Source organism: Pteronotus mesoamericanus, unplaced genomic scaffold (genome assembly GCF_021234165.1).
Source record: "Pteronotus mesoamericanus isolate MK-2021 breed Mesoamerican mustached bat unplaced genomic scaffold, CSHL_Meso_final contig_90, whole genome shotgun sequence".
Lineage (NCBI taxonomy): Eukaryota > Metazoa > Chordata > Mammalia > Chiroptera > Mormoopidae > Pteronotus > Pteronotus mesoamericanus.
This window is the reverse complement of record NW_026555277.1, coordinates 31,093,489-31,119,321: the sequence shown is the minus strand read 5'-3', so window position 1 is coordinate 31,119,321 and position 25,833 is coordinate 31,093,489. Positions and strand designations below refer to the sequence as shown.

The 25,833-nt window shown below is 38.8% G+C and overlaps 2 protein-coding genes across 3 annotated transcripts in view; both read left to right on the top strand.

Moving 5' to 3' along the window:
* Positions 1 to 14,388, top strand: part of CAPRIN1 (cell cycle associated protein 1) — a 33,909-nt gene extending 19,521 nt beyond the window's left edge. For both annotated transcript variants that reach the window (XM_054585930.1, XM_054585931.1), the window contains 12 exons: positions 45 to 97; positions 175 to 261; positions 1,347 to 1,502; positions 1,588 to 1,696; positions 3,836 to 3,897; positions 4,348 to 4,458; positions 4,686 to 4,835; positions 5,735 to 5,885; positions 9,430 to 9,624; positions 10,143 to 10,243; positions 10,649 to 10,712; positions 12,238 to 14,388. In XM_054585930.1, coding sequence (XP_054441905.1) covers positions 45 to 97; positions 175 to 261; positions 1,347 to 1,502; positions 1,588 to 1,696; positions 3,836 to 3,897; positions 4,348 to 4,458; positions 4,686 to 4,835; positions 5,735 to 5,885; positions 9,430 to 9,624; positions 10,143 to 10,243; positions 10,649 to 10,712; positions 12,238 to 12,302 — 1,304 coding nt within the window. In that variant the 3' untranslated portion in view covers positions 12,303 to 14,388. The remainder of the gene's footprint in view (positions 1 to 44; positions 98 to 174; positions 262 to 1,346; positions 1,503 to 1,587; positions 1,697 to 3,835; positions 3,898 to 4,347; positions 4,459 to 4,685; positions 4,836 to 5,734; positions 5,886 to 9,429; positions 9,625 to 10,142; positions 10,244 to 10,648; positions 10,713 to 12,237) is intronic.
* Positions 14,389 to 18,246: 3,858 nt separating this feature from the next.
* NAT10 (N-acetyltransferase 10) overlaps positions 18,247 to 25,833 on the top strand; it is a 39,129-nt gene continuing 31,542 nt past the window's right edge. Inside the window, exons 1-4 of the mRNA XM_054585928.1 lie at positions 18,247 to 18,352; positions 21,556 to 21,678; positions 22,095 to 22,186; positions 25,217 to 25,388. Coding sequence (XP_054441903.1) covers positions 21,571 to 21,678; positions 22,095 to 22,186; positions 25,217 to 25,388 — 372 coding nt within the window. The 5' untranslated portion in view covers positions 18,247 to 18,352; positions 21,556 to 21,570. The remainder of the gene's footprint in view (positions 18,353 to 21,555; positions 21,679 to 22,094; positions 22,187 to 25,216; positions 25,389 to 25,833) is intronic.

Genomic DNA, 25,833 nt, shown 5'->3' with positions numbered 1-25,833 from the left:
AAAGATTTCTTAAACTCCTTTGTATCTTTTTTTAAACTTCTTAGAGCCTGAGCCAGCAGAAGAATACACTGAACAAAGTGAAGTTGAATCAACAGAGGTATGACTTTTATTTAATGCTGGCTTTCCCTTTTTGCCTTTCAGACAGAGGTCTCAAACATTTATTTTGTTTTGCAGTATGTAAATAGACAATTTATGGCCGAAACACAGTTCAACAGTGGTGAAAAGGAGCAGGTAGATGAGTGGACAGCTGAAACAGTTGAGGTAAGAGTTCTCTGTATTACAAGGTTGATGTCCTTTGTCTTTAATTAGTAGTTTTTATGTCTTCTAAGAAAAAATTAAGACTATTAATCTTCTGTATAAGTACATTTATTATATTAAACTCGTTACAGAAGACTGTTAGGTTTAAAAGGTGTTTTGTTCATCCCTGTGGGTGTTTAATAGAAGCACTGATGTTGATCTAATTTGAAAAAACTATAACCATGTATAAATTAGGGTTAATGTATTAAAGTATATGATTTGTTACCAGGTTAGTCTCTAAAAATCTGGGTTCCCACACGGATAACCTGCAGGAAAAAAAACCCACAGGGGATATATTAGAGTGTCACCTTAGGCTCCTCCTTCACCCCAAGCCTGTTTGGTTACCAGGCTCTATTATCTCAATGTTCCTTATACAGGAAATATGGCTCTGACTTGCTCAAGCTCAACAGGTATGACTTGCCTAGGCTTAAAAGCCAAACAGAAGGATGTAAATTTGATGTAATACAAATTAGTTTTTCCAGCAGAACAGAGAATTATTAAAAATGATAATCTGGAGAAATTATAAGAGCTAGAAAAAAGAGGCAGAGAGAATGAGCTTTGGCTTTCGTAGCAGTTTAGATGAAGTGATGGATGTTGACCTAGGGTTTTGGCAGAGAGGATGGAATGGTAGGAACTCAAAGCTTGATGCTAATAATAGCTAATATTTCCTGAGTGCTGACTATACATTGGGTACTGATATAGACATGTATTTGATAGAGATTTACTTTATAATGTAGAAGGCCTAACAGTTTAAGCAAAGTATGTTACTTTAGGAAATAAACATAGGTAGTCCTTCTCTGAAAGCAATTTACAAAGTAATTCTGAAATGCTGCATGGTGGTCCTGGGGACTTGATTAACACTTCAGAATTATAGCATTAATCAGAATGTTAAACTTGGCATAATATGGTCAGTTTGAGTAACTACGTTGAAGTCTATTGTGTATACCGTATACATAGCCTGTGTAGCTTGGGGACATGTCATGATAGTAATGAATGGAGTTCTGTCATTCTACCAATCCACTCCCCTGCCCTTCTCCCACTTCATTTAGGTGGTAAATTCACTCCAGCAGCAGCCTCAGGCTGCATCTCCTTCAGTCCCGGAGCCCCACTCTTTGACACCAGTGGCTCAGGCAGATCCGCTTGTGAGAAGACAGCGAGTACAGGACCTGATGGCACAAATGCAGGGGCCTTACAATTTCATACAGGTATGTGCGGTTTAATTAGACTTTGTAGCAGAAGGGTTAAGTGTTTATGTTATTTAACTTAATTCCATTGTATTCTAACTGGTAGGATTCAATGCTGGATTTTGAAAACCAGACTCTTGATCCTGCCATTGTATCTGCACAGCCTATGAATCCAGCACAAAACATAGACATGCCCCAGCTGGTTTGCCCTCCAGGTTAGTAATGGTATATTTTTATGTGAGAAGTAGATATAGGACCAATGATTTTAGGTTTTTTAAAGTTTATAAAAATGAAATTTTTTTCTTTTTAATGCTTGTTTACCTTTTAGTTCTTCTACCTTTTTAATTTGATAAGAAGCATTGTTTTTTCCTATAATATGAATAACTGTAGCTCCATACTTTTTTTGTAATTATTTTGGCATATAGACATAGAAAAGTATATGCAAATGTACATTTCAACAAGTTTTCACAAACTGAACACATCAGCACCCAGAAACGGAACATTATCAACCTAGAAGCCTATTTTTGTTCCTTTCTGGTCAGTAATTACCCTCTCCTTCAGCCCCATGGTAATTACTTCCTGACTTGTAAAACTGGACTGGTTTTTCCTGTTTCTGTAATTTATATAAATGAAATTTTACTTGACTTTTTAAATGTCAGAATCTATGAATAAAAGTAATAGAGGTGTCTTTCTCTGAAGGATGCTAGTAATTTTTTAGGAGATTTAACAGTGAAGTGAGTAAGGGAATGCTTAGGGGGAAAGAGGAAGAGGTAGATAAGAAGACAATGGAAGTTCCAGACTTTCTAGTCTTATACCATTATTTGAAAGCAGCACTAATTAGAGTTGATGCATTGTATTGGGTTAAATGGATCATTAGTAATTTTGAGTCTTGTTTTCCCCCCAAAATATTGGGTTGGCCAAAAAGTCTGTATGGATTTTTCTGTAAAATAAGAGATACTTTTTTCAGTTTCATGAATAACTTTATTGATTTGGATATTCTGAATATGTCAGCTCTCTCCTGCTATTGGCTTTTAGTGGGTAGAGGCCAGGGGTGCTGCTCAACGTCTTCTAATGCAGAAGACAGCCCCACAGCAAAGAATTATTTGGCCAGAATATCAATATACCAAGAAACTTTGCAGACCACTTTGACATGTGCAATTAGTCACAACACCTTCTCCATACACTGCACAAATCTTTTTGCTTTACAGTTGTGTTTTTACCTTTCTTTAAATAATAAAGCATAATGTGCCAAAAATGTTGTATCTCTTCCATCTTCAATATTAAAATGGGTGCACAAAAATTCACCAGTTTTGACTTTTTGTTAAAAAAAATGCGTGCTGATATGACAGCTGTCATAATACAACCTAACAGAATTGTCCCAAGTGAAGTTAAAGACAACTGAGTACTACTAGAGCCATCATATGGAAAAAACTAAATGGATTTTTTGGCCAACCCAATATGTAGGCATTAATGGCACAAAGGTGGAACTATGTAAAGTAACATATTTAGTGTATAATTTTAAATGTCATAAAAGGAGTTGCTGAGTAAAAGCATATTTATCTGGTACGGTAGTTAATGATTTTCCCAAAGTAAAGTGAACTCATCTTTGTCACATTTCTACCAAGAGTTAGAAAACATCACGGTTAGGCCTTCTGGAAAGGAATCAGAGTTTAATTAGTGTTCATTTTCTGAGCGCTACCAGAGGAAGAAAATATGTAGTTTTCTTAGCTGGTAAGTTGTGCTAAAGTTGACACATGCAGCAGCACTGATGTTATTCTGGTAACTGCTGAGTCCCTTAGACTCTTCAGTGAAAACGGGCAATTCTAAATGGCTAGTCAAAGATACTGTATTTTTGATTATCTACTTAACCATGGTTGGGAGGGGAGTGGAAGGATGGTGAGAATTGGCAATAATATGCACACAGAATTGAATAAAGGCTTTTTAAAAGTATATTTACTTTTTTTTTTTCCTGGAGACATCTGAAATACTGAAACTTGATAATGTTATTTCACTGAATATTATCTAAGGTCTTGAGTAAGAGTAATGCTACTTTAGTTGCTGCTTTAAAAGGCTTTTTCATGGATAACACTGGCATCATTCTTATTTGTTTTGCTCTTTACCTCTTTGTTAGCACTTTATCATTAACATCTTACTTTATCTTTGTAAAATGCAAAATTCAAGCCACTGTGAGTGTTGATTAATAATGAATGATTACTAGTAAAGACAAAGCTCATTCAAGAGTTAAAATCTTACCTGTCCTACCCAGTGTATTTTCATAATTGCTAAAGTTTATTTAGGATTTAGCTATAGAAATTTGATTTTGTAGAACAATATTTTTTTGGTCAATTTTGCAGTTCATTCTGAATCTAGACTTGCTCAACCTAATCAAGTTGCTGTACAACCAGAAGCTACACAGGTAAGAGCAATATAAATACTTTTGTAGATTTGTTTTTAGTTCTTGGGTTACTTTCTTAGTCAGCTTATGAAAGTCAGATACAAATTTGATCCATGTCCAAATCTAGCATGTGTAGCTTTATTTCCATGTTTATATTTTTCTTGTGATTAAATTTTTTTAAATTCTTATGTTTTATAATAGTTTATCATAACAAAGGAAGAAGCTTTTAGATACATAATTCTAAAATTTAGTGCAGCTATTACTATTTTAGAGGCATTGGTGGGGAACTTCATAACTAGACTAAGGTTTATGTAACTTCGAGCTTCAATAATGTATGTTTTGTAGTTGTTAGGTTTTTATAGTCTCTTTAACAGATACATATATGTGTGTATATATATATATTTTAGCTCTGTATATATTAAGAGTTTGTTTATAACAGAGAGAACCTTTGATTTCTTTACTTCTGTGTAGGTTCCTTTGGTTTCATCCACAAGTGAGGGGTATACAGCATCTCAACCCTTGTACCAGCCGTCTCATGCTACAGAGCAACGACCACAAAAGGAACCAATTGACCAGATTCAGGCAAGTTCTGTTACCAGGTCATATCAACTTGATGAGGCGCTTGCTTATTCATGAATTGGGCAGAGGTAAATTACTGTTAATTTAGTGACTCTTCTTTTTTGGATCTAATGCATGCACTGTAGTATATTTATTTCATGAAATAGCTGAGTTTGTTAATACAAATATGGGTAGTAGCTTTGGCTAAGTTTAGTTTATCACTAAAGTGCATCTATTTACTTTGTGTTTAGGCAACAATCTCTTTAAATACAGACCAGGCTACGGCGTCATCATCCCTTCCTGCTGCTTCTCAGCCCCAAGTGTTCCAGGCTGGAACAAGCAAACCTTTACATAGCAGTGGAATCAATGTAAATGCGGCTCCATTCCAATCCATGCAAACGGTAGGCAAATTAATTCAACTAACATTAAGTGTCTAGAATCCACTATTACCATGCTAGAGTTTCAATGAAAAGTCTTCGTTTAACTTTGTGCTTGAGTCTGCATCTGCCCTAACTGGGAGATATATTTAAATGAACCTGAATTCTGATTTTCCTGCTTTCAGAGGTATATTTGAGTCTTAGAAGAGTTATGTGCTCACATCTTGTTTTATAGTTGAACTCTTTTCAACATGCAGAAAAGTAGACCAATAGCCACATACAAAACTTACTTAGATTTAACAGTTGTTTACATTTTGCTATATTTGCTAATTTTTTACTTCACTGAAGTATATCTCAAGGTAAATTTCAGACATGATACTTCACCCTGCTTCCTCCTGAAGCATCTCTAAATTTCAAAGTTTCTGGAAAATGATGATAATGGAAATACTGTAATCAGTAAGATACAGTTAAATCAGTGCTCACAAGAAAGTTCATACAGTTAAATACTTAAGAACTCTTGAGTTAAAAAAATCAGTAAAAGTAAAATAATTGAAGTAAATATTGAACTCGAGTTCAAGCTGATATAATTCATTTCTGTGAGTAATATCATATCAGGGTTTTGCATCTTCTATAAGGATTTTTCATTTATAATAGCATTTTCAAGACTGCTGATTAGGTGTCTTTAGATTTTTTAGTCCCCACTTATACTTTGCTTTTAATGTGTTCTTTTCTCACATTGAAGTGCATTATTTGAGGAAGTTTGTGTGTGTGTGTGTGTGTGTGTGTGTGTGTGTGTGTGATGTTTGAGACTTCTGTAAGGCTTTGTTGTACATTTGAGGTAAAACCAGCATTGAAGTCTGCCATGTGAAAAGTAGGGAAATTACTTGCATAACACGATGAACTAATCATTTATTTACTTACAGGTGTTCAATATGAATGCCCCGGTTCCTCCTGTTAATGAACCAGAAACTTTAAAACAGCAGAATCAGTACCAGGCCAGTTATAACCAGAGCTTTTCCAGTCAGCCTCACCAAGTAGAACAAGCAGAGCTTCAGCAAGAACAGCTTCAAACAGGTAGGATAATCAGTATCAGTTCCTTGGCTACTTGCTTACTAATGTAGTTTATTGATAGTGTTAGGACAGTTTACACTTTAGAGTGGCTGTATCTGAGAGTTTTGTTTCAGTTTTAGACTTTACAGATTTTGCATTGCTGATTCCTATTTACTGTATGTGAATTATGTGCAGTTTTTAGAGGCCTTATACCTATTTTCCTTTGGTCAGTGAGCTTTTATAATAACCTTTTTTATATTTAGTGGAATTAAACTTGTTATTCAAATTATGATCAGTTTTGCTTTCAATAAATTGCTAATTTACTGAACCCTGCTGGCATGATACTTGGCACTCAGTTATACAAAGTTAGGAAGGAGTAAGGAGTTGGTGTGGCTGCATTTGGTGAACTAGGTTGAACCAAAAGTCCTTGTTGGAGAGTATGGTCGTAATTTGGCCAGGTATCGTACCTGTCACAGTAATAAAGTAGATAAAGGATATTTTAGATTTTTTAAATTCATAACACATGAAATATCTTCTTTAGGTTTTTGGTTATTTAATTCCTAGGAGTTTAATTGGAGTCCCACACCAAAATAACAACCCTGCTAAAAAGTCATAGGAAGTAGTCCTTTGATTTTACCAGACTGATTTTTTAAAAGAGGTTTTACTTATTCTTTTTAGAGAGAGGGGAAGGGAGGGAGAAAGCAGAAGAGGAACATCGATGCGTGAGAGAAACATTGGTTGCCTTTCGCATGGGCCCCAGCTGGGGGACCAGTCCAGCACCCAGGCATGTTGCCCTAATCGGGAATTGAACTGGCGACCTCTTGCTTTGCAGGATGATGCCCAACCAACTGAGCCAGGGCCAGACTGATTTAAGTAACCGAAATTTTCTTGATAATCCTGGATCAATGTTAAAGATTTCTCAGTACTAAATTCTTACATATCCCTGTAGTATTCAATATTACTAATCAGCAGGGAGGTTAGATCACTGTAATCCAATAGAAATTTGTCAGTTAATGCTGTGTGTGCTCAGCTTCTGAATGATAACTGGGCTTCTTGCTCTTGGGCTCCTTTAATTTCTTTGTCATGTACTTACGAGTCAGTTGTGGAACAAGTAAATTTCTTTAAAAACATTGTACTGACATGTGTGCTATTTTGCCAGTTTTTTTTAGATGATGTGATGAAATTAAAAGTAATTACTATGCATAATTTGGCTTGGTTAATTTTGCACTTTGTACCAATTGATTTCAAAGTGTCTTGCTCCTATATGAGAACCTTGACTTTACTAATTAACTATCAGAACTTGAGCTAGATAGATAACCTTTTGTTACCATTTAAAAATATACATTGTTTATAAAAATTAACTGCATAACATTCACTGACATTTTCAAAAACAAAACAAATCAGCCCATATACACTTTGCTTATTTCACACTACCACTCTAATCTAGGCAGTCATCATCTCTTATTTGGACTGTTGCTGTTGTCTCCTTTGACTATTGTTTTAGCCAAGTCTGTTCTTCACACAGTAGCCATAGTGATTATTTCAAAATGTAAGTCAGATGTCTCACTCTTTTTAAAACCTTCCAGTGACTTCCTGTTTTATTTGAAAAGAAATCCAAAGTCTTTACCTTGGTTTACAAGATCTTTTATGATCTGGTCCCTGCCTTGATCCTATTGTATATCCTATTTTCTTCCTTATATACCCATACCAGACACAAACACAGCAAGTTTTCTGCCCACTCATAGCCTCTACACGTTATCTTTGTCTGAAACTTTCTTCCATTAGTGTTTATATGGCTTTGTTTCTTGACTTCTTTTAGGTTTGTGCTCAAATATCCCTAACAGGCCTCCATCATCCTGTCTAAATGTATCACACTCGCTCTGGTCACTCATTTCTCCTACTTTGGTGCATTCCTCATCACTTATTACCTGATACAATGCAGATGTTTTCACTTGTATGTGTATTTTATTCACTTATTATCTCCCATAATTAAAATGTCCACCTGGGCAAGCATTGTGTGTTGGTAACTGATACATCCCTGATGTCTAGGACATGCTTGGCATGTTGATATATGTGTTGAACAAATCAGTGTGTCCCATAATTTTAGAAGTTTTGTTTTAATTTGAATTAAAAAAGGAAAAAAGGATGTGACAGGAATCTTTGGCAATTTTTTTTATGGATTAGAGTTTATACTCTACAAACACTTAAAAGGAATTCTGGTATTTTTAAATGAAGATCATACTTCAGTTGTTTTGCTTTGAGTTTCTTGAACTGAGATTTGACCAAGATTAATAAAATTCTTATAGATAAAAAGTGAGTCAAAATCAGTTCTGTTGACTATTTTCTACATGCATACAAATGAATCTTCTTAGATAGAAAATGTTAACTATACTCCTGATATTTGCTTACAGTTTTTAATTTTGGGAATGTAGTACAAGGTAATCTGTGTAGAAAGTTCACAATATGAATAGTCTATTTGGTTCATTACATAATTGAAAAAGGAGTCATGACCCTTTCTCCTCCTAGGCATTCTCTAGCTTTTTTATTGCAAAATAGCATTCTGGGAACATAAATGTATTTTGGGTTTCTTGATATAAAATAGGTCAGGTGAGGATTTTCAAGAGTCACACCACATTTTCTCTGCCTAAGCATGGGAGATTGGGGCTGACTAGAGGCTGCTGTTTTTGTTCCTGGAATGTAGGCCTTCCTGTGGTCTGTACCTTCCTTAATCTCCCAAAGGTAGTGATAGCACCCTGTTTTTTGCCCCTGTGCCCTCTGAATTATGAACACTGGCTTAATACCACACATGTATCTCACCTCGGTATTTAATTTTTGAAGGTTTCTAGATTCCCAGTTGTGGAAGGGAGAAGGGTGGGGTGTCAAATAGTGGGCTTTGTAGGACCTTCCTTAACACTTTAGCTGGCTGCATGCTAGTGTGAATACCATGTAACTGTCTTCAAAATTGGCTCTGCCCAAGAGGACTTAAAATGAATCAAGAATTAAGGGGGGTATAAGTTGAAGGCTTCTGTGGTTTATCTTTGTAATCGACTAAATAGTCTACCATACAGCTACTTAGTTATAGGAACATGGTTTTATTTGTTCTCTAAGTATTGAGGGAGATTTAAAAGAATAAGAAAGCTTCAACTACTTAAGGAGCCTTATAATGAAAATAAGTAATTGTTATAAACTGGTAATTGTACTGTTTCAGTATGTAAGATCTTTTGAATTGTTTTGGTCTCTTGTGCTAAGAGGTAGGTGTCTCTTGAAGATGTTTAATAAATAATACAGCCTTTCAGTCATTTGGAAGGATATAATTGTGTGCTCTCAGGTATTTAGAATTGTTGGAGAATTTTATCCCACTTAGTTTAAAATATGGGTAGGAGAAAGGCAGGGATTTACTAATGTGTAGTTTCCCCTATTGTTAATAGGAAAATTTATTTAAACACAGAATGGAACTTTGAAGAGATTGTATAAGACATTCCTTAAACCAGAAAGCACGTGGGAAAACAAATTGTAATGAGCTATGTGTAGTGTGTGTGTATTATTATTTTTTCTCTCTTTATTATAGTGGTTGGCACTTACCATGGTTCCCAGGACCAACCCCATCAAGTGACTGGTAACCACCAGCAGCCTCCACAGCAGAACACTGGATTTCCTCGGAGCAGTCAGCCCTATTACAGCAGTCGTGGTGTGTCTCGTGGAGGCTCTCGTGGTGCTAGAGGCTTGATGAATGGATACCGGGGCCCTGCCAATGGATTCAGAGGTAAAAACAAACACCACCAAGTTCATGTCCTTTTTTGATTTGTAAAATATATAGAAATATGTCATGGTTTTGGGGAAAGATATGTATCCCTCTGTATTAGCCTCATATATAATTTAAACATTTTTAGTATATTTGGATACAGTAATATAAATTGAGAGTTAATTTTTTTGTAAATGTCAAATCTATGTCTACCACTGTCCTTTAAGGGATAATTGCTTTTTGTACATTATCAGACCTTATGGAGATTTTTTGCTGCTGCTGTTGTTGGGGTGTGTGTGTGTGGGGGGGGTGTGTGTGTGTGTGTGTGTGTGTGTGTTCATGGATGGGTGATCGCAAGTTTCATTTTCTAAGGCAGTTAATGCTCACAGAAATATACAGATTGGGTCAGGATAGAGAATTTGAAATTAGTTTGAATAACTAAGCATGGCTTATAATTTTTCAGGTTCTTTTCTTGGTCAGTAGTAAGAAAGTAAAAATTCCTTGCGAACATAAAATTATTTTCTTCTCCTAAATTTTAGGAGGATACGATGGTTACCGCCCTTCATTCTCTAACACTCCAAACAGTGGTTACACACAGTCTCAGTTCAGTGCTCCCCGGGACTATTCTGGCTATCAGCGGGTATGTAAAGTTGTTTTAAAATATAAACCTGATGGAAATGTACCAATGAAAGGAATTGATGTAGTTTCTTGATGGACTTGATTAAGTAATTTGGGGCTGATTTTATTTATACTTTTGTACAAGATATTTCATTACGAAGAATGATAATGATGACTTGCTTTTATTGGCAGTCAGTATAGGTACTCAGTTAATATAGAGTTAAAAACAGTGCTTTTTAAGAGCAGAGAAACATATCTCATTGAATGTTCTTGAGAATAATAGGAGTACAACAATTACAGAGTAATAGTTATGATAAAAAATGTCTAAAAGAAGAATTCTATATTATGCAAGTATTAGACTAAGAATATAGATAGCTAAGGATCAAAAAATTACCTTCTCTTCATTACTAACTAGCTTGTCTTCTAGGATGGATATCAGCAGAATTTCAAGCGAGGCTCTGGGCAGAGTGGACCACGGGGAGCCCCACGAGGTAATATTTTGTGGTGGTGATCCTAGCTCCCAAGTGGAGCTTCTATTCTGGCCTTGGAAGAGCTGTTCATAATCTGCATGTAGGTTACATGTTAGGAATACAGTTATCATTTCCAGACTTGTTTTTAGAGGTTAAATGAAATGCTCTGTTTCTAAAATTTATCTTGAAACCAAATTTAATTTTTTGAATGCTTTCCCTGTTACTCTACACTGTCTTGAAAACTAGAACATTTCTCCTCCTCACAAAAAAATGTTTTTCCAACTGCAAATTATTTTTCAGGTCCTAAAACCTGCTAAATGTTTTTAGGAAGTACTTATTGAAACATTTTTGTAAGACATTTTTGGAATGAGATTGAACATTTATATAAATTTATTATTCCTCTTTTATTTTTGAAACATGCATATTATTGTAGGGCCAGAGACCCTTTAATGGCCAGATAAGCCATAGTTACATTTAGAGAACCATTTAGAAATCATAGAACTAATTGAAATTTCAATGCCTTTTGGAGCACTACTATATAAATACCCAGTTATTTCTGACTTTTAAACAAAATCTCCAAATTCCTAACTAATTGAATTATACTTAAAAATGATAGGTTTTAAGAGTTTTTGGTTTTGTCTGTTGTAGAAAAACCACTTCATACTATTTGGGCAGGAAGTCAGCCTATGTAACAATTAGAAGTAGCATTTCATATGATCTGAAGTTCTAAATGGTTCTCTTATTTGAAGGAAGTAAATTGAATAGGTTTCCTCTAGATATTGGCCGTCACGTGTATAAAATGTATATTAAGGAGGAATTACAAAGTACTTTGATTTTAGTGCTAGTAGAAACTGGCCAACAAAAAGGTGCACTTTTAAAAAATTAATGGATCACTGGGAAATTATTGACTTGAAGTATCTTAAGGATATTTGCATGTGAATGTGGGTTATGTTCTTTTTCACCTTGTAGCATATTCTACGAAAGTTGAGTTGACTGGTAGCTAAAAATCTGTTTTAACAGCATGTAAAAAGTTATTTTATCTGTTACAAGTCATTATATAATTTTCAATGTTATGTAGTTTCTTTTTAACAGTTTAGGTAATAAGGTCTGTTTTTCATTCTGGTGCTTTTATTAATTTCAATAGTATGATGTTGCTACTGAAATGTAAGCTAGAGTGTACACTAGAATGTAAGCTCCATGAGAGCAGGTACCTTGTCTGTCTTTACTACTGTATCTATTTCCAACGCCTGATGACAGTGCCTGGCACATAGTAGGCACTCAATAAATACTTGTTGAATGAATGAATGAATGAGTACTGGTGGAATACTCCATTAGCTCCACTCTTCCTTTAGCTAGAGAACATGAGCAAATTTGCGCATGACAACTTCCAGGACAGGTGAAACTTGAACACTGAAGAATTGACCTCTTAAACCTAATAATGTGGTGACAAGCTGCCCACATGCTTCTTGACTTCAGATGAAAATCTGCTTGAAGGCAAAACAAATAGTATTTGAAAGAAAAACCAAATGCCATTTTTGTCTTCTAGGTCGTGGAGGGCCTCCAAGACCCAACAGAGGGATGCCGCAAATGAACACTCAGCAAGTGAATTAATCTGATTCACAGGATTATGTTTAATCGCCAAAAACACACTGGCCAGTGTACCATAATGTTACCAGAAGAGTTATTACCTATTTGTTCTCCCTTTCAGGAAACTTATTGTAAAGGGACTGTTTTCATCCCATAAAGACAGGACTACAATTGTCAGCTTTATATTACCTGGATATGGAAGGAAACTATTTTTACTCTGCATGTCTGTCCTAAGCGTCATCTTGAGCCTTGCACATGATACTCAGATTCCTCACCCTTGCTTAGGAGTAAAACATAATATTCTTTACAGGGTGATAATATCTCCATAGTTAATCGAAGTGGCTTGGAAAAAGCAAGATTGACTTTTGACATTGGATAAAAATCTGCAAATCAGCCCAAGCAATATATTCCATGGTAATTGACAAAAAAATATTTCCCTTGAAAGGAAGATGGAAGGAGTGTGGTATGGCAGAAAAACTGCATTTCACAGCTTTTCCAGTTAAATTGGAGCACTGAATGTTTAGATGCATACCAAATTACGCATGGGCCCTTAATCACACATACAAGGTTGGCAACCAACTTTGACACAGCACTATTCATCCTCTGGCCAAAGGACTGGTTAAAAACATGTAACTTGCTTCCTAATAGCTGATATGTGTAAGACAAAGCCAAAATGCAAAATTAGGCTTTGATTGGCACTTTTTGAAAAATATGCAACAAATATGAGATGTAATCTGGATGGCCACTTCTGTAATTAATGTGAAGTATTTAGATACCTTTTTGAACACGTAACATTTTCTTTGACAATGGCTTTTGTAAGGATTGGTACTATATATCATTCCTTATGATGCTCATTGCTTACCACTAATCCTTGGATCTTGCTGTATTGTCACCTAAATTGGTACAGGTACTGATAAAAATCTATAATGGATAATCATAACATTCTTGGTCACATGTTTTCCTGCAGCCTGAAGGTTTTTAAGAGAGATCAAATGCCTGCTGCTACCACCCTCTTAAATTGCTATCTTTTGAAAAGCACCAGTATGGGTTTTAGATTGATTTCCCTATTTTAGGGAAATGACAGTCAATAGTTTCAGTTCTCATGATATAAGCAAAACAAATAAAACGTGTTTATAAAAGTTGTATCTTGAAACACTGGTGTTCAACAGCTAGCAGCTTATGTGATTCACCCATGCATTGTTAGTGTTAGAAATTTTATGGACATTTCCAGCAGCTATTTCTATAGTACTTGCACTTACCTTTTGTCTAACCCTAATTGAAAATCCTTTTCTCATGGAGGTATTTATACTCAAAGTGGTGATTCCTTCTCTTAGATGCATAAGGAGAGTCACAAATTTGATGGAGATTGACAGTTTAGTAATTTATATACTAAGTTGGAATATGTGCTAGCAGTTTGAGCTCTAGTTCTGTGTGCCTATGAACTTAATGCTGCTTGTTGTATCCCACTTTGACTTCATGGAGAACTAAGCCCACGTAGTAAGCAAAGGCTAAGTTAATGGTCTTTTCTGTGCAGAAATTAAATTTTGTTTTCAGCCTTTAGTGAAGGAATGTTTGCAGTAGGTGCTCAGCTACTTAAAAAAAAACCCACGAAACTATCCTCGAACATTCATCATTAGACAACTGGAGTTTTCACTGGTTTCATAACCTACTAAAATGGATAGGCTGTTGAACATTCCACATTCAAAAGTTTTGTAGGGTGGTGGGGAAGGAGGGGATCTTCAATGTTTATTTTAAAATAAAGTAAGTTCTTGACTTTTCTTATGTGTGGTTGTGGTACATCATATTGGAGGGTTATCTGTTTACATTTGCAAATGAGTTTTTGTTAGCACCTCCCCTTGTGTGCTTTAAATGGCATCTGCCTGGGATGTACCACAACCATATGTTAGGTGTACTCTAGAAGGATTAGATAAGTATTCGTGGTTTATTGGGTAATCCCTAGATGTATGTGTGCAGTCATCTCTATAAAGCTAAATTTACTATCTGTAGAAAATTCAGGACATTTACAATCAAAATAGAACTAGATAAGTTCTTTATACAGTGATTTCTATGAATCAGTTCAGAGATGGGATGGGGAAAAATGTTTTCTAGGTTTCAAAATTCTATGCATTAGTGCAGGTGTTGTGAATGTGCAAAGGTGTTTGATTATTTCTGTGTATGTTTCTAAAGGATTGTTTCTTTTTGAAGTACTATATATTATTTTTGGCATTCTACAATTGCAGTCTAAATGTAAAACTTTTATGCCTCAATTCAGACTATATTTTTTAAAGTGATGCCTCATTATGAGGCAGAGAACTTTTTAAAAAGTTCCATTAAGATCTGAATCTTGGTCCAAGTGTTCTGTATAATATACTTGTCCTATGTGCAGAAGGCCTTTTGTTTGGTCAAATGCGTATTTTAACAGAGTTGCAAGGAAATGATTGTCACACATGTCACTGTAGCTTCTTGGCATAGCAAGACTCCACACACAAAGAACTTCTGTAAATGCACAGTATCAGTCATCTCACATGTATAATGAGACTTCTGTTTTAAGGCTTTAAGGTAGAATGCCATAGATTACCTAGGTTAGGGCAGTTTTATTTTCAGATACTAATATCCCTAAAGAATATAGAAGAGTTTTTCCTGATCATTGTATCTTGATACTAAAATATCTTTAAATATTTTTAATCAGTTAGCTTCTGTAGTAGTTTTGTCTCCTATATAGGCAACATGGGAGACTTTTCCACTTATAGGAGACATGAGAATGTGTGTTTATTATCAGAAAGCTCATTAACTGAGGTGCTCTGTTGGCAACCAATTCATACAATGTAGAAAGTAGTTGAGTAGTCAGCCTTTTAAGTGTCTTAGGAAATTTGTATTGTTCATTTTATTTTCAATAATACATCTAATTAGGGGGAATGGGATACAGGTAAGTGCTGACTGCAAACCTCTAATTTAATCTCTAAGCTCCCGAATTCCCAACTCACTTGAATTGTTAAGGGCTCCTAAGTTTTGTTGACTAAGTTATATTGAAAAGAATTGGTATTGTCCTTGAATTTATCTCTTCTAAAGAGGTAATGGGAAAGGAAAACCTTGAGCACAATGAAGGCTCATTTCTATACCTTTTCCAATTTTGAATTCTACAAAAATACTGGAAAAGACTAGCGAATGTTTTAAATTACATTAGGTAAATCATATTAAAATCTGATTCCTTATGTCCTTGAGTGAAGTTTGCTTTAGTTGTATGTACCATCCAGCAAAGCTCTAAGTAAAGAAGATGTGCTACTTATACTTAGGAGAGGAAAAAGCCTAAAGAAATGTCTTTGGTAGCCTTGATTTCTAAGGAGGGTGGACTATTAATTCCAACTGGTTTTAAAAAAACTTTAACAGCTGTTCTGAAGCCTAATCTAGTTCCATGCAGAAGACTGGCTCTTTGAGTTTAGGTAGTGAAAGCATCTAACCTATTACAGTAACTTTTAGTGCTGTATTTGTAAGTACTAGTTTTCTTTAAGTCCTGTATTTATATTAGGGAGCACCACTGTAAGGCAGTGAACTAAATCTTCAGAAAATTTGGGTAGCCTTTGCCAGGCATCATGCTAGGCACATTATTAATAGGTGACAAAATCATGTGATTCTGCTTTCACTGAACAGTCTCGTTAAGGATACTGATGTGGTGGCATTAAAGTGTAGCAAATCCATGATGGAGCAACATGTATGATGATAGATTTCAAGGCATTGACTGATAGGATATGATATGACCTAGTCAAAATGATAAAGACTTCGTTGAAAGGGATAATTGAACTAAGATTTGGAGAATGAGGAGTTATAAATGAGACAAAGGGGAGAAAAGCATGTCCAATCTCCAGTGACTGAGAAGGCTATCTGTCTCAAGGGAAAAGAGTACAGATTGAGTAGAGTGAGGTTGAAAGGTAACAGCTCCCATGAATGGCTTTGTAGTTAATAAGCCATGTTAAGTTTTGTCTCAAGAACAGCTGGGAACTTGGGACGATTTTTTACTCCACGTGTATAAGGGGTGGGAGGGAGAATGGTCGGTCACCTAATAAATGCCATATAAAAACTGCTCATTGCAATGTCAAGAGCAAAATATACAAGAGGTGGCTATTGGAAGTAGCCCATGTATGAAATGAACACAAAGTGGAGGAGGGTGGTGAGTGGATTTCTATGTATGTATTATCTGTGTACTTTGTGGAGTTCTCCAGGCCTTGGTTATCAGACTTTGTCTCTAGCTGATATTCTTCCTTAGGTGGCCTCATCTAATCCCATGATTACGATGCAATTAGTGTTTTAAGTAAGTCCTAAATATTTCTAGGTCCCAAACTCTGAAACAATTCATGTTTAGTATCTCTATTTGAATGTGTGTATTCCAAATTGACCTCTTGATTAGCCTACATTTATCCAGTTGCTTAGGGCAAATACACTTTGGACATTGTCTTGGATATCCATCCATACCCTGTATCTAGGCTTTAAGCAAAGACATCTGCTTTTACCTTGCAAATGTATCCAAGTCATCCAGCACTTGTGACCATCACCATTACCAGCTTTGGACAGTTAACTATAGTAGCTTGTAAGTGGTTCTCCCTTCTATCGTTGCTCTTCTGTAGTACAATTTTTGCACAGTGGCCAGAATGAGCATTTTTAGAGGGCAAATAAGATTTTGTCACTTCACTTTCCCAAACTGCGGTGGTTTCCCATCACACCTAGAGGTAAATTCTAAATCTGTGGTGCACGAGCCCTTCATTATATGTCCTGGTTTTCTACCATTTTCCACTGTCCTTATTTCCCACTGTTCTCTGGTCACTGGCTGCGAAGATTTTCCCCATTTTGGGAATCGTGTGTTTTCAGCACGGGAAGACTTTTCACTCCTTCTTAAAGCTCATTCTAAGTTGAGGTTTTTGTTTACTTCATGCTCACCCTAAAGCAGTGTAGTCACTTTTTACTCACTGGATACTTAAAGCTTACCTAGAATTATGTAAGCTTCACAAGGGATGGGAACGTTTGTGGTTACTATCCCTTGTGTCTGGCATATTGAAATCTTGAGTGAAAAGATTTGATGAGGAATGTTGGAGTGGATGGGTGGTGGTGCGGGCTATTACATTAGATTTGGAAGTGCCTTAAATTGGGGAAGCAAGAGAAATGAGTTCGGGTTCAGACATGAATTTGAGGTGTCTGAGAAGAAATGTCAAGCAAGGGGTTGAATTTGTTAAAATTCAACGATCTGGTCCAAAAACTGTAAACATGTATTAGTGGCCCTGTAGTCATGTGCTTAGGCCAGCAGTGGTTGCTAGATGTGGGCAGTAATTGAACAAGAACAGCCCCGGAGGTGGGTTATGAAGAGCGCCAGTATTTGACGGCCAGATATAGAGCTAAAAGGAATCTGCGGAGTACAGCAGGCGCAATGGGTAGAAAACCTACAGGATTCCGGACTACAAGGTCATCGACATGGAGGAGGATCAAGTGAGAGGAATGAAATGTCTGTAATATTAAAATAGTGTGTTATTTAAATAGGATCGGTAAAATTACACAACTCTGAAACCAGAAGTCTCGCATAACAAGGCTAGCATTGAAAACCCCGGACGTTGTAATCACGTGCGGCCCGGACCCATCTGGGCACCCGAACTATATCCACAGTGGCAGGGACTGCGGGTGCGGACATCCATATGCTTATTTTGTCCTTGGTGGTATATTTCAACAGGAAAAGAGAAATCACGTGCTGCACCGTAGCCACCGCAGGCAGAGATTAAACAGCTTTGCGTGCGATTTAGGCTGCAGCTCCGCCTCCCGGGCCTTTGACGTCATCACTCAGAGACAGGGTTGAGTAAGGTCCCCTCCTTGCTCGCCGTCGCTGCAGCCCTGTGCGCTCGGGCACGCACAGCCTATCAGCACCTAAGCCGGCGCACGTCGCGGAGCCAGGCGAGCTCTGAGAACCGATTTCAGGCATCCGCTAGGGGCAGTCTCCGTCGGCCTCTTTTAGAGAGTGGTTCGGCGCCCCACGTGTTCCTGCGCCCCACGTGCTTCCTCTGCGCTGCTCTTTGGAATTTGGTTAGCTTGAGACGCAGGTACTCCTAACGGGATGGCTGGGGTTGGGTGCCGAGGTCAGTGTCATGACCTTCTTGGGCCCGGAGGAGACTGGCTCGAAGACGCAGGCTCTGTCTGCATCCATGTCTCTGCCCGGCTCACGCCGACTGCTGCCCCACCCGGGCGCTCCTAGATGACAGGGTCCTCTTCCCCAATAGGCGGCCACTCGGGCGTGCTTCTCCAGCGATCCTGGGGGTTACGTGGTTCGATTTCTACCCTCTAGAGACCTCTAGCTAGGGGGATGCGGCGGGCTGAGGTGAATGGGTGGGTGACAACACATTTGCTGTCCGCGGAGCTTGCCCGCAGTTCCTGATTGCGGCGCTGGGCCTTGAACTAAGGCAGTCTTGATTCCAGACCCTCCCACACTTCTAGTTGCCAACCAAGATCATTCATTTGTACTCCTTTTCCGGCAGTCACATTCAGGAGTTCGTTTTGTTTGACAGCACACCTGGAATGGTGCCTGGCACGTATATGCTGTGTGTGTTTGTTAGACGAATCGATGAATGAATTAAAATAACCGCCCTTTTTCTCAGTTAAGGCCTCCCTCGTCCATTAAGACTTCCTTGGCCACTCCAAGCCACAGTAATCTCAGACTTCCGTCAGACCACTGGCTGTAGCGGTCAAATTTTATGCCTTTGCGTATATTAGTCCTCATCTTTTTCACTTAAGTATTTTCTCCAAGAAGAATGAAAGCTCCTTGAAGTCAGGACGTTGTCTGGTACTACTTGTGGGGCTCCCATGGTAACTAGAGCAAAAAGCAGTCCCGATAGTTAATTATTAATTGATTATTACGGGGTCTTTATGCGGTCCGCAGCACAGCCGACCAGACGGGCAGGTTGGAAAAAACTGGAAAGACCTCAGGCTTTGGAGTCAGGCAGACTTGAGAGTAAGTCCTGTCTCTGTAGCTTTTCTTTCTTGCGATACTTGTTCCTTTCCTTATGAAATAGGAACCACTGATTTTGACGTAGAGTTCATGGAAAAATACAACTGCTAATTGTTTACAAACTCCCTTTTTGGAGGTTTAGAAGGACAGTTAAGGCATGGTTAAGTTTCAATTAATGAGCATTATTAGATGCTCATTATTAGCATTAATAATGAGCATCTAATAATGAGCATTATTAGATATTTAGAATGATTTTTTCTTACAGAAAAAACCAAATGAACTTTTTGGCCAATCCAATATATTTCTGTGTTTTTGTCCAGTCTTTTTCTTTCTCTGTGTATTGTATATATGCACAAAAAACGGTATTGTATTTAATCTCTCCATGTTATTCTCTGAAACATCTATACCCATATCCTTAGGTATTTTAAAAATGATTTTGATACAGTTTTATTGAAAACTGTCTTATAATCCCATGGATATAACATTATATAGTTTAATGATTCTATTTTAAATAGAATGAATACCAGCCCCTTTAATTACCCTTTCTTACCTCAAATTTACTTCACGTTTTCATTCTCTCTTTTCCTTCCCGTTTGTTTCTGGGGAGGCTATAACTCATGCCATGTTTTTCTTTTTTCTTTTTTATTCTCACCCAAGGACATTCTTAAATTGCTCTGGGGGGGGGGGTGGTGCGGGAAGAGAGAGGAAGAGAGAGAAATTGAGAGGGAGAGAGAAACATCAGTGTTAGAGAATCTTGATCTCTTCTCAGTAACCTTTTTTACATTTTATTTTATAGTAACATAGCTGATGTTTCTTTGGTGTATTATGGTAATGATGCAGTATTATATGTGATTGCAACAAGTTTTGAGTTTTTTCTGGTTTTTCCCTCCCGTGGAGGAACAGTTGAACTCATTTCATCATAGTGATCATTGATTTTTTTTCCATCCTGCCTTTGTTAGTAAAGCATGTGAATTTTTAAAAAGCAACCCCGCCCCCACCTCCCAAAGAACAAAGAAAGAATCACCTGCAACCTCACAATCCAGAAATAACTACTGGATTGGCCAAAAAAGTCTGTATGGTTTTTTCCATAAAATAAAAGACATATTTTTTATTTTCATCAAAAACTTTATTGACTTGGATATTTTGAATGTCACTTCCCGCTTGGTATAACATAGATTGTTCTCAATTAATGTCTCGATTTGATGATTATCAACTTCAACTGGTCTGCCTGACCCTGGAGCATTGTCCAGCCAGAAATCTCAAGCATGAAACTTCACAAACCACTTTTGACATTTTCCATCAGTCTTAGCACCTTCTCTATAGACTGCACAAATCTTTTTTTGTGTTTCAGTTGCATTTTTACCTTTCTTGAAATAAACGTAATATGCCAAAAATGTTGCATATTTTCTTCCATCTTCAATGGTCAAATGGCTACACAAAAATTCACCAATTTTGGTAAGTATTTTTAAATGCACAACGATATGACAGGTGTCACAGTACAATCTAACAAAATTGTTTTGAAGGAAGTTAAAGACAGTTAAGTGCTACTGGAGCCATCTTACAGAAAAAACCAAATGAACTTTTTGGCCAATCCAATATATTTCTGTGTTTTTGTCCAGTCTTTTTCTTTTTCTATGTATTGTATATATGCACAAAAAATGGTATTGTATTTAATTCCTCCATGTTATTCTCTGAAACATCTATACCCATATCCTTAGGTATTTTAAAAATGATTTTGATACAGTTTTATTGAAAACTGTCTTATAATCCCATAGATATAACATTATATAGTTTAATCATTCTAGTTTAGAAATTTTTATTTATTTTTTTAATTCTCACCCAAGGATATGTTTATTGATATTAGAGAGAGAAGAAGGGAGAGAATGAGAGAGAAAAACATTGATTAGTTGCGTCCTGTATGTGCCCCAACCTGGGATTGAACCCGCAGCCTTTGGTGTATGGGATGAAGCTCCAAACAACTGAGCCACCCGACCAGGACAATCATTCTATTTTTTTTTGAACAATGTTTCTGATTTTTTAAAATACTTATCCATAAAGGTGTGAATTACAGCTTTCCTGTTGCGTTGCCATGTTCAGGGAACAATTTCTTCTCCTCCCCGAGCCTCAGTTTCCTAATTTTATAAATTAGTGTGACGTCTTCCCTAATAAACTGTTCGAGGGTTAAGATGATGCCTGTTAATGTACCTAGGTCAGTCCCTAGCCCCGTAGGAGGCAGCAGTTAATGTTCCTCACCCAGAATCTGGTGTGTATGTCCAGCATGTTTCCTTTCTTTCTGTTCAGTGATACTATTTCACCATGCATCGGAAGAAAGTAGATAACCGAATCCGGATTCTCATAGAGAATGGGGTAGCTGAGCGGCAGAGGTCTCTCTTTGTTGTGGTTGGAGATCGAGGAAAGGATCAGGTAAGACCTGGTGCATGCTTCCTGACAGACTGTATCCTGTCCCAGACAGTCCACCAGCATGTCAAAGGCCCTCTTGGGTTTTAGCACGCCATGACATTAAGGTCCCTTGATTGGCATCTTTTAAGTAAAATGCCTAGAGGGGAATCTTCCTTTGTTTTCTCTGTAGGTGATAAATATTCTGTATGTAGAGCTATTAGCAGTCAGGTTAACAGCTCTTGATGCCTGGGGTGGTGGGCTGAGCACAAGGTTATGTGTATGTGACCTGGCTTCCAATTCCAATTTGAGCACCGCTTGCCTTGTGACCTTGGGCCCTTCTCTGGCCCTCGGTTTGGTTTCCACATCTGTCAAATGAGGTCTTGGGCGTGGTAGTCTCAAAGGTCTCTTGGCCCTGAGATTCTGACTTTTTTCTTTGGCAGGTGGTCATACTTCATCACATGTTGTCCAAAGCAACTGTGAGGGCTCGGCCTTCAGTGCTGTGGTGTTACAAGAAAGAGCTGGGGTTTAGCAGGTAAGCTTGGCCCTTGGAGCGGCCCGTGCTACTTACCATTCCTGCCGGTTGGTTAAGTGCCAGGAAATGATTCCTTGACGTAGTTTTCCTGAGATTGTTAGCGGAGGTGCTGTCTCAGGACGTTACCAAATAGAGAAAGTACTAGAGTTGGTGTCTTTCCTTCATCCCTGACAATAAATTTCAAATCATTTTCGTGCTCTTTAAGTTCCCAGGGCCATTTCTTGCTTTCTTTTCTTTCTACTTTCCTAAGCCGATTGAATGCCAGCCCCTTTAATTACCCTTTCTCACCTCAAATTTACTTCATGTTTTTATTCTCTCTTTTCTTTTCCGTTTGTTTCTGGGGAGGCTATAACTCATGCCATGTTTTTCTTTTCTTTTTTTTTTTTTTTTTATTCTCACCCAAGGACATTTTTAAATTGCTTTTGGTGGGGGGAGAGGGAGAGAGAGAAAGTAAGAGGGAGAGAGAAACATCAGTGTGAGAGAGAAACATCGATTGGTTGCTTTCTTGTAGTTACCCTGACTGGGGATCAAACCCACACCTGGGTATGTGCCCCGACCGGTAATCGAACCTGTGACCTTTCCGTTCATGGGGTGATGCTCCAACCAACTGAGCTAGGGCTCTAAAGAAACCCCTTAATCTACTCTGGATCCCTTCTCAAACTGCTTTCAGGACCTTTACCTTCTTTCCTCTGAGGGACGTTCCATACCCCTTTAAAGTTTTTTCTGTTCTCCTGTTACACGTGCTCTGCTCTTTCCCTTCCACATCAGCTACACACCTCCCTTATCCCTCAGGTCAGCATTTTCCCTCATTCTTATTGCCAGACATCTTGAAATGGAAGCCTTTTGCTCTTCCTGGCCACCCTGTGCTGTCTGGCTCCTACTTCTAACATTGTGACCGAACTGTGCTCATGGAGATAGCTGATGACCTAATGCCCAGTGCGAGAACTTTTCTCCCTCTTTTCTTCCTCCTTTTCAGAGCTCTTTCTTCGCTAGTTTACTGCTGTATTTGACAGTGGGCTTGTCCTACTTTTTTGAAGCTGTGAGCTTAAGGTTTGTAGTTGTAAATAACGGACCTCCGGCATGACACGCTTAGGCACAAGGGGAGTTTGGTGAAGTGTAGGGGGTAACCTGTGCCCCCTCTGGGGATGAGGCTTAAGCTCTGCTTCTGCAGGCAGAGCCAGGGTGCCGATGCTCCCAGTGCCTGCTCCTCCACACATCTCGGCGTGTGTGCTCTAGGTTTTCCCACTGTACCTCAGCTTTCTGTTTTCTGTTGTCCCCACTGCAGAAACAGCGCTTGAGTTTTACATGTTTCGGGTCTAGCTACATGGGAATCAGTCTTTCTTCCAAATTCTTGTGGGAAGTCACCCACTCCTGGGCCAGGAGAGGTGGGATTGGTCACCCAGTTGAAACTTGGCAGTTCTACCTACAACTCTGTGTCTAGAGGAGCCTGGAGTGTAGGGTGCTGCCACTTGGTACATAACCTCAGAAATGCTCCCCTTGCTTGGCCTCTACATCACTTACTCAAACCATCTGAGTTCTTCCCTTGCCATTGACCTTATTACTGTGCTAAGCCCAGCTAGCTCGTGTGGTTCTGTCTTTGGGCTTCTGCTCCTCCACTGTCCCCCAATGTGTTCGTCTCTGACGCCGACTCTGAAATCGTATCTCCAGCTCTGACTGCTCTCTGGCGCGGTGAAGTGTCCTGCCTTCACACCTGCTGCCTCTGCTCTGGATGCCGCTCCCCACCTCTGTCGTCACCCACTGAGTTCTCCTCGCCTCTCAGGGCCTGTCTTCTTCCGGAAGCTTGTTCTCAGTCCCTCAGTCCCACCTCACGGCTCCTCCGCCCCTTTAGCACTTGCCCCCTCTTACAGTGCCTGTCACCCCATGTTCTTGCTCTCTCTGGGCATACCCCTTTGCATACTGGCATTGTTTTAACTTCCAGGTGGTAAGTTCACTTATTTAGGAGGCCTCTCCTGTTTGTCTTTGTATTTTCATGTTTTCAGGTGATCTGGCATGTTTGTGCTGGGTGCTTAGCTAATATTTGTTGAGTTGAATGTATTGTTAACAAGCTCTAAGGTTATTTTAATGTTTCTTAGTCCAAAGGCTAAATTTGATTAGTTTATCTCCTTTGGTCTTAAAGAGACTTATTCTGCCTGAAAGAAGCTAGACTTTTGGGTGAATTTTCTTGTATGTATTCTTTCATTCTTGGGCAGGTAAGCATCTTCAGTACAGATTGAGAATAAGGCCTGTTGCCTGTCAGCAGAATTGTAAGTTTCTGGAGCTTGTGATTCTCGTGGCTGTTCAGCTGGTCAGTGTCAGATGGGTGTGGAATTAGGCAGCCCACAATGTTCTAGGAAGGTTTGCCTTTTGAACTTAACCCACCTGATGGTACCTTTAAAAATCTCTCTGTGCCTTTTGTAGCTCTTCCATCTCTTTCCTGATGTCGCAGGGCATCAGGTTAAAGCTGATAGTTTCTTCTAAGTCATGGGCAAAGGCATGGGTCATCAGAGGGACCATGGAAATCCGCTCTTTCAACTGTCTTGTTTCACAGATGACGAAGTGGAGGCCCAGAGGGAAGACCTTGGTTCTAGCTACTCAGTTAGAGAGCCATGGTAAAAGTTTGATCAGCCGTGATCCTTAATTCTGATACTTTCTTGTTCTCTCTTTTCTGTAAAAGACTGAGGGAGTGAGGCCACTGAGGCTGGTTCAGGCTCTGCCTCTGGCCAGTAAGAGGTTTAGGTAATTTCATTGCTCTTCTTTTAAAGTGAAGTGTCTGCTGAAGTGACAGAGCAAAATAGCAGCGTTCGCACCCAGACCTTCCTCTGTCGACCTCTGACGACCATCTTCTTCACCACTCTGCTCCGGGGCCGCTCTGGTTTCCTCCGCCTCTGAAAGGAGGAGGTCAGCCCCACAATCTCCAAGTTCCTTCCTGGCTCTGAGGGTCTAAGTCGGTGATCATTGTGCGTAGCCCCTGCCCCCAACCCTTCAGCCCCTATGGTTAACTGGCTATCATGGGATGGGGGGTGATTGCAGTCACCGGAAGAAAAGAATGCGTCAGCTGCAGAAAAAAATAAAGAATGGAACGCTGAACATAAAGCAAGATGACCCCTTTGAACTCTTTGTCGCCGCCACAAACATTCGCTACTGCTACTACAACGAGACTCACAAGATCCTGGGCAACACCTTCGGCATGTGTGTCCTCCAGGTGGGTGACGTCCTCTAGCCCGTGACTGCAGCCGGCACCGAGGGGCTGCCTGGGCTGCGTGGTTCCCCGTGGGAACAGTGCACAGTAAGGAGAGAAGGTTCACACGGTGCCCCCCACCCCCCCCGCCAGCACCGTCAATGGAGTGCTCGGCCACCTTCCAGAGGAAACTCAATAATTCATCCCATGCAAAATGGAAATTTTCTCCTTAAAGTGGCACTTGTCTGGAGATACCAGAACTGCAGTGATGATCTGTCGCAACTGGTTCTAACTAGCTAAAGCTCATAAAGAAAGCACCATGGACTCCATGTGCCTTTAGGACCCCAGATCTTTATTGGAACTAACTGAAGACTGGTGGCAGATGAGCAGTTGGACTTGCTGTAACCAAGTGGGCGCAGACCTTGCACTCACATGTCCTGTCCCGAGTGCTTGATCAGCATAACCACCG